The sequence below is a fragment of the Musca vetustissima genome, unplaced genomic scaffold (genome assembly GCF_032173495.1).
Source record: "Musca vetustissima isolate MV318-11 ecotype Yass unplaced genomic scaffold, APGP_CSIRO_Mvet_v1 utg658585, whole genome shotgun sequence".
NCBI classification, from domain to species: Eukaryota; Metazoa; Arthropoda; class Insecta; order Diptera; family Muscidae; genus Musca; species Musca vetustissima.
This window is the reverse complement of record NW_026878132.1, coordinates 1-9,158: the sequence shown is the minus strand read 5'-3', so window position 1 is coordinate 9,158 and position 9,158 is coordinate 1. Positions and strand designations below refer to the sequence as shown.

General features: G+C 34.7%; 1 protein-coding gene across 1 annotated transcript; it reads left to right on the top strand.

Moving 5' to 3' along the window:
* Nucleotides 1-3,619: 3,619 nt before the first annotated feature.
* Nucleotides 3,620-4,466, top strand: LOC133322930 (uncharacterized; the record flags this gene model as incomplete). The annotated part of the gene is made up of 2 exons (XM_061531880.1): nt 3,620-4,109; nt 4,245-4,466. Coding segments are annotated over exons 1-2 (712 nt in total), but the record flags the coding sequence as incomplete, so codon positions are not given.
* Nucleotides 4,467-9,158: the final 4,692 nt, after the last annotated feature.

Here is a 9,158-nt window from a genome sequence, read left to right as displayed (position 1 = left end):
ATTGGTGCACCAAAGTCCCTATATATCTTTCCATTTGCACGAATTTTGGTATAGGGTACAGAATTAAGTCTAGAATGATGTTGCTAAGTTTCAAAGATCCATAGCAAGGCCGATTTACACAACGTACTGATGTAATATAAATTAGTCTCTGGCAAGTATCCCTGAAATCGGTTCAGATATATTCTACATATGTTAGGATACATATGTACAATATACCCAAAGTGGTGAAGGGTATCATATAGTCGGCCAAGTCCGACTTTACCACTTTCCTTGCTGGTTTTGAATAATTTCTGGAATGAAGTTTTTATTTATCAGGAATACGATATACCAAATTGTTGCCCCTTTGGAGAGAAAATTCGGTTAGTTAAATAAAAACAACTGAAATGTGGACCTAACTTGGACTTATGTAGAAAATGTTCGCAAGAAAACTTGTTTTTCCTGGAAACTCAATTTACAGCACATTCGGCTGAAAAACTTGCCCAATCCCCAAAATAGCTGAGGCTACCCATGTGGACCTAACTTGAACTTATATAGAAAATATTCGCAAAAAAAAACTTTTTTTCCTGAGAACTTAATTTACAGTACATCCGGGAAAAATATTCAGCCAATTCAGTTAAAAAACGTGCCAAAACTCCCTAAAATACCGAATATTGGGGCCAATATCGATCATTTTTAATAAACAGATTTTCTTTCGGTAGGAAGATTTTATGCCAATGTTCATCCAAAATATAAAACCGATTATTGGGGGTACCGTAATATATTCTACCCCTGAGAATCCCATGTACCAAATTACAGCGGAAAACGTGCCCAAACACCACTAAAATACCGAAAAATGAGGGGCAACATTATATGTGGACTTTCCGGAAATATTGACAACTTTTTGGTCGGTAAATTTTTCTGCTCAATGAGAATACCTAATATGAAATACGAAGTATATTATGCGGTTTCGTTATTTTACAATTATGGATGGCGAATGATCATACATTATGTTAAATACTTGTAATATTGCATACATATATTTTAAAACTTAAAGAAGCGGGAGAAAATAAATTGACAAAATGTTTCCTTTTTTTTTGTGATTTAAAAAAGTCCTAAAACGGTATGATTGTCAATCATTGATGCATTCGCATTTCGAAATTCCAATGTAGTTGGAAAGAGTACATATCAATATTGAAGACAATGCGGACCTAGGATTATTATTTTTTTAGAATACACAAACCAAGCTGGAAAATAGGAAGATCCGCATACCGTTTTTTGTATTCCTGTTATAGTAATTTTAATTTTTGGAAAGTAAAATTTGCCAGGAATTAGTCCTTAGAGAAAAATATGTCCAGCCATTACGGGCTTAATTTTTAATCAATATTTGCCCTATATACTTTGCGAGTTTAATAATTAAAAAGTGAAAAAGCGTTAAGTTCGGCCGGGCCGAAATTTGGATACCCTCCACCATATAGGTACTTGAAATGAAAATATAGGGAACATACCAAAAAGTGGAGTAATCCATAATGTAAACTTTAATACAAATTTCAGAAATTTTTAATGGATAATTATACCCTCAGCCTTATGGCTAATGAGGGTGTATACAATTAAAAACGGTGAAAATGTGCCTCATCGAAATATTGGTTCTAGACCCCATGTTTCTTTGGAGCAAATCCGTTTCAGAACATTTAGATTTCATCCTAACTTTGCCCATCTTATTATTGCTTCCAAACTTATTTCAAATTCAAAGATGGGGTCTATCGGTCCACCCCTTGTGGCACCTCCACAAAGGGTCAAGGTCTAAATGCGGCTATAATTCATTATCGAACCTTACGTTATAATTTTTTATTTCGCTATCCTCCGCAGGAGCAATGATTATAACAGAGTCTTAGAACCAAACTCAAAACGCTGAATAAATCAGATAGCTATTAATATAAACAAGTAAGGCCTTAAGTTCGGCCGAGCCGAACTTTGGATACCCTCCACCATAGTTATACTGACAGATACATGCAATGAAAATGAAGGGAACATACCAAAAATTGGGTATATACCGATAATTCTACAAACCGATTTATGTATACCATTATGTACACCAAATACAAACTTCTGCAAGTTTTAATGGGGATTTTTAGTACAGAAATTCGCTACCCAATAAGAACTCAAAGTACCAAATTTCAGCGAATTCGGTCAAAAATGCGATCAAACCCCCCAAAATACCGCAAAATTGGGGGCTATATGAGGTCTATCTTATATGAGGGCTATCCGAAAATATGGACCCATATTTATAATTTTCAGCGGAGAGATTTGCTACCCAATAAAAACTCAATATAACAAATTTCAGCGAATTCAGTAGAAAAACGCGCTCAAGAACCTCAAAATACCGAAAATTGAGGGGTATCCTTATATGGGAGCTATGCCTTAACGTGGACCGATAAATCCCATCTTCGAACATGACCTGCCTGTAGACAAAAGACGACTCTATGCAAAATACTGGCGATCTATCTCAATTCGTTTAGACGCTAGAGTGATTACAACAGACAGACGGACATCTATATCGTCATAGAATTTTACGCTGTTCAAGAATATATATACTTCATAGGATCGGAAATGATTATTTCGATGAGTCACAAACGGAAAAACAAAATTAATATACCCTCCATGCTATGGTGGAGGGTATAAAAATAGTTTTTCCTGACTCTCAATTAAAGCACATTCGGCCGAAAAACGTAACCAATTTTGTTTTAAAACGCGCCAAAAATCCCCTAAGAGGGTAAACCCCTAAAAAGAGGGCCAATATCGATCATTTTTAGTAGGAATGTTTTCTTTAATTTTTTTCTACCAATGATCATCCAAAATATAAAATTTTTTTATTTAAAATCGCGCCCAAAACTCCCAGAATACCGAATATGTCGAGAATGATTTTCTACACCGTGGGGAATTCAAAATATTTTTGCTTGTTCCCTGCTATGGGGACTAAAAACACGATTTCAATGACATCCACTTTGCTAAACAAATGTGGTTCAGAACTTCTATTACCTGCAATAATGAACCCGAGTTACAAGAATTTTGGTTAGAAAATAAAAACTCCAAAATGTGCGAAAATGGAGTGGAACCAAAATTTTAAATTTCAGCTCCGTCGGCTAGAAAATTTTTTCAAAACCATAATAATGCCGAAAATGGGCCGATTATATTATATGGGACCATTAACAAGGAATAGTAGCAATGTATGTGCAAAGTTCTATCGTAAATATTGATAACACATTTTATACATGGCATCATTACCGCTACACAACACCTAAAACACTACCATCTCAGAAAAATAGTTTCTTGCTCTCTCTTTTTTACGTATGTCGAAATTTTGTCTTTCCAAAAATTATGTAAAGATTTTCTGCGTGTATTACAAATTATTTTGTGAATAAAAAAGAAAAACCAAAAAATTCGGAGGTGATTAATACGAGTAGTAGTCAAAGAATTGTTTACTTGGTAATTTCGTCTGTTTGTATAACCCAATCCACATACGGCCAAACACCTTAATTCAGTTCAGAGCACTCTTCTTCACTATATATTTTGCTGATTTTGTCTTCATTTTTTTGGCGTCCATCCGAAAAAAAATCCTGGGGCGTTTCATTTTCGGGGCATGATGTTGAATTCAAATGTGATGAATGTAACTTCAAACACTTCGTCCATGTCAACTGCAACATTGCCGGTATTAACGTTATCAACGTCATTGACGACTCCATCATGCTCGTCATTGTCACTGTCGTCGTCATCGTTATCCAACTCCATGTTGACTTCAACTGCACTGGCAAATTATGCAAATGGCTGCAACAACCACCACAATAACAATAGTAGCGGCAGCAGCTGCAACATAAATACTGCGACCGATATATCCAACAGAAACAGGCAATTACCGACGGTAATTGAGAATTTATCCAATAATAACTGTTGCAGTATCAACTTTAGCGGCCCCGGTGATGGTAGTGGTAGTGGTGGCAGTAGCAATGTCAGTGTTAGTCTTGGTACTGCTGTTGATATTGCTTCGCTAACAGCAGGTGGTGTCCGTGATGCAATAACAGCCCACAACAACAACAACACCAACAACGGCAACCTTTCTCATTCCACCAGCCACAGTCTAGCCTCAATTTCCTCAAACATCATCAACAACAACGATAACAACAACAAGTACAGCGGTAGCAACAATAACAACAATTCCTGTATCACAACCAAGTATTCATTGGCTTTGCATCCATATGCCTCAACCACAGCCGTAGATGCAGCTGCCACTGCCAAAGCTATCGCTTCATCGTTATTTAACTCATCATCTTTAACGCCGTCAGCATCAGCCTCCGCATCGGCATCAACATCTGCAACGGCAACATCATCGACTCCATCATCCACTGCGTTGTTGTCGTCGTTTAAGCCATATCCGTCAATAAATTCCGCATATTGGCTGCCATCACCACATCCTTCGCCATATACGATACCAGGTAACGTTATAGTGTATCCGCGTATCGGGGAAATATCTTTGTATTTTATATCCTCTATACAATGTGTGTATGTGTCTTTGTTATTGTTGAAGTCTTTTTGAAAACTTGGGAAAACAAAACAGTGGGCTGCTGGGTTGGAGAAATAGATCTACAACTTGGCTCACAACCTATATAAAAACGGACCGGAAGTACAGAGGATTTTTTAAAAGAAAAAAAGGGACCAGACGGCTTGACGATTTCTTTCTACTGAAAAAATTGAAAAATTGAAAAAGCATCGACCAGATGCTCCCGAAATTGTTTTCTGTAGTAAAAACATTGACCAGAGGTCTCACGAATTTTGTTCTATAGAAAAAACTTAGACCAGAGGTCCTGAATAATTTTTTTCTATAGAAAAAACTTGGACCGGAGATCCTGATGAATTTTTTTCTATAGAAAAAACTAGGACAAGAGGTCCTGACGAATTTTTTTTCTATACGCCTGGTATGACTTGAAAAAAAATTCTTTCAAAAATCCACGCCTTGTATGAGTCCTTGAAAAAAAAATTCTTTCAAAAATCCACGCCTTGTCCTTGAAAAAAAAATTCTTTCAAAAATCCACGCCTTGTCCTTGAAAAAAAAATTCTTTCAAAAATCCACGCCTTGTATGAGTCCTTGAAAAAAAAATTCTTTCAAAAATCCTTGAAAAAAAAAATTCTTTCAAAAATCCACGCCTTGTATGAGTCCTTGAAAAAAAATTCTTTCAAAAATCCTTGAAAAAAAAAATTCTTTCAAAAATCCACGCCTTGTATGAGTCCTTGAAAAAAAAATTCTTTCAAAAATCCACGCCTTGTATGAGTCCTTGAAAAAAAATTCTTTCAAAAATCCACGCCTTGTATGAGTCCTTGAAAAAAAAAATCTTTCAAAAATCCACGCCTTGTATGAGTCCTTGAAAAAAAATTCTTTCAAAAATCCACGCCTTGTATGAGTCCTTGAAAAAAAAATTCTTTCAAAAATCCACGCCTTGTCCTTGAAAAAAAAATTCTTTCAAAAATCCACGCCTTGTCCTTGAAAAAAAAAATTCTTTCAAAAATCCACGCCTTGTATGAGTCCTTGAAAAAAAATTCTTTCAAAAATCCTTGAAAAAAAATTCTTTCAAAAATCCACGCCTTGTATGAGTCCTTGAAAAAAACTTCTTTCAAAAATCCACGCCTTGTATGAGTCCTTGAAAAAAAATTCTTTCAAAAATCCACGCCTTGTATGAGTCCTTGAAAAAAAAATTCTTTCAAAAATCCACGCCTTGTATGAGTCCTTGAAAAAAAATTCTTTCAAAAATCCACGCCTTGTATGAGTCCTTGAAAAAAAAATTCTTTCAAAAATCCACGCCTTGTATGAGTCCTTGAAAAAAATTCTTTCAAAAATCCACGCCTTGTATGAGTCCTTGAAAAAAAAAATTCTTTCAAAAATCCACGCCTTCTATGAGTCCTTGAAAAAAAATTCTTTCAAAAATCCACGCCTTGTATGAGTCCTTGAAAAAAAAAATTCTTTCAAAAATCCACGCCTTGTATGAGTCCTTGAAAAAAAAATTATTTCAAAAATCCATGCCTTGTATGAGTCCTTGAAAAAAAAATCTTTCAAAAATCCACGCCTTGTATGAGTCCTTGAAAAAAAATTCCTTCAAAAATCCACGCCTTGTATGAGTCCTTGAAACGAAAAAATCTTTCAAACATCCACGCCTTGTATGAGTCCTTGAAAAAAAATTCTTTCAAAAATCCACGCCTTGTATGAGTCCTTGAAAAAAAAGTCTTTCAAAAATTCAAGCCTTGTATGAGTCCTTGAAAAAAAATTCTTTCAAAAATCCACGCCTTGTATGAGTCATTGAAATTTTTTTTTCAAAAATCCACGCCCTGTATGAGTCTTTTAAAAAAATATTCTTTCAAAAATCCACGCCTTGTATGAGTCCTTGAAAAAATATTCTTTCAAAAATGCACGCCATGTATGAGTCCTTGAAAAAAACTTCTTTCAAAAATCTACGACTTGTATGACTCCTTGAAAAAAACTTCTTTCAAAATCCACGCCTTGTATGAGTCTCTGAAAAAATATTCTTTCAAAAATCCACGCCTTGTATGAGTGCTTGAAAAAAGTCTTTGAAAAATCCACGCCTTGTATGAGTCCTTGAAAAAATATTCTTTCAAAAATCCACGCCTTGTAATGAGTCCTTGAATAATATTCTTTAAAATATCCACACCTTGTGTGGTTGGTCCTTGAAAAATATACGCCTTGTGTGGTTGGTCCTTGAAAAATATACGCCTTGTGTTGTTGGCCCTTGAAAAATATTCTTAAAAAAATCCACGCCTTGTGTGGTTGGTCCTTGAAAAATATTCTTAAAAAAATCTACTACTTGTGTGGTTGTTCCTTGAAAAATATTCTTAAAAAATCTACGCCATGTGTGGTTGGTCCCTGAAAAATATTTTTAAAAAAATCTACTCCTTCTGTGGTTGTTCCATGAAAAATATTCTTAAAAAAATCCACGCCATGTGTGGTTGGCCCCTGAAAAATATTTTTAAAAAAAATCAATTCCTTGTGTGATTGGTCCTTGCAAAATATTCTTTAAAAAATCGACGCCTTTAGGCTTCCTGGAAAAATATTCTTTTAAAAAGAATGCCTCCTAAAAGCCTTCAAGAAAATAGTTTGTTGATTTTTTTCTTTTGCACCACTGTCACATCTTGGCATATCATTTTTCAACACAAAGATCGTGCTCATGTATATAAATTGAGAGATTTTATGCTTTACGTCATCTCCACTGCTGAAGATGGATAGCAGTAGGCACTTCAGGCCTATGGCCCTGAATAAAAAAAATAGGAAACTTAATAAATGTATGTAAATTACATACTAACTTAATCACACCTGGAGATTGAGTCCATTCATTCATTTGGTCGTCGGCATGATGATGCACGTTCTACCTTTTGGTTTTGTTCTCTTCATATAAGAATATATGAATATCCGCACCCTGTGTGTGCCTGTAGTGGGGTCGGTCGTGCGCCAATTTTTTATTTGTTTTGATAGACAGCTGTGAGGTGCATTGTGGCAATGCTGAGTTACTTGACTCTTGGTAACATTCCAATAGGGGCAATATGTGAGTGTGTTGGTATATATATGTGTGTATCATGGTAGATGTACGTAGCCTCTTGGATGATGACATTTTTAGCGTGAAACTAAATGTCACTGGGTTTCAATTGATATGGACATTGTGTGTGCGTGATCTGAAGTGAATTTGTTGTCAAACGTATAGAATATAAATAGTTTATAGCAGGAAAATGAAAACAAGTTATGCAATGTGTGCGTGTAGCCATTACAGAAACGCTAAGGCGTATGAGTTTTATTATTTATTTTAAAATAAATGTTACTGAGGACAGTGGGGCGTATGACTGATAGTTTCTATAATCTTAATTCTGATCATTGGGGCGTATGTTTTATTAAAGCAGTGACCATACTTATACGCCTAATTATGTAAAAATATATGTTTTTGATATTTATTTTAATGCTTATTATTTATTATATTTATACTGAATGACAGTAATTGCACCCATTCTGTCAAATGGTTTTATATTCTGTATTGAGATTCCAATTTCTTCGTCTCCTGGGCAACTATAATTCACTGTAGTTTATTTAAAACGAAAACAGAAAAGGAATCTCTTGTGGTGGATTAAAACCTCTTTAAGGATATGTGTATGAATTTATGCCAACGATATGACATGGAGATGACGAAAAGAAGATTCCTGATGAAAACCACATGACATTAAATAAGAATGTGAAAATTAATATCTTTCATGGCGGTAAATATGAAAATTTATCGAATGAACGACATGCATTGACATGACAATAAAGCCATAAAATATAACAACAAATTAAGGAGTCTCAAATAACAGCAGTCGACAATTTAAATAAAAAAGAAGAAAATGATTTTTTTTGAAGAAAAAGGAATCTATAAAAATATTAATCCCTGGTGGAACTGATGAGAAATATAGACGTATATATATATATATATATATTGTGTGACCCAAGGACGAACCCTATTGAAATTGGGAAAAATCGGTTAAGATTTATATATAGCTCGCATATATATTTTCGCCCGATTTAAGGTAAATAGTGGACCGAAGTACCTATATATCTTTCGATTTGCACGAAATTTGGCATAGCGTACTAAATTGCGTTTATAATAATGTGTGCTAAGTTTCATGAAAATCGGTTCAGATTTAGATATAACTCCAATATATAGTTTCGACCGATTTTATGTAAATGGTGCACCAAATATTTTCAATTACACAAATTTTGACATAGCGTACTGAATTAAGTCTAGAATGATGTGTGCAAAGTTTCGTGAAAATCAGTTCCGATTTAGATATAGCTCCCATATATATTTTCATCGGAATTTAGGTAATTGGTGCACTAAAGTCTCTGAAAATCATTCGATTTGCGTGAAATTTGTCATAACGTATTGAATTAAGTCTAGAATGACGTGTGCAAAGTTTCGTGAAAATCGGTTCAGATTTAGATATAGCTTTCATATATATTTTCGTCCGATTTTATGTATTTGGTGCACCAAAGTCCCTATATATTTTCCAATTTGCACGAATTTTGGTATAGGGTTCTGAATTAAGTTTATAATGATGTTGCTAAGCTTCGTGAAAAGATCCATAGCTAGGCCGATTAGTCT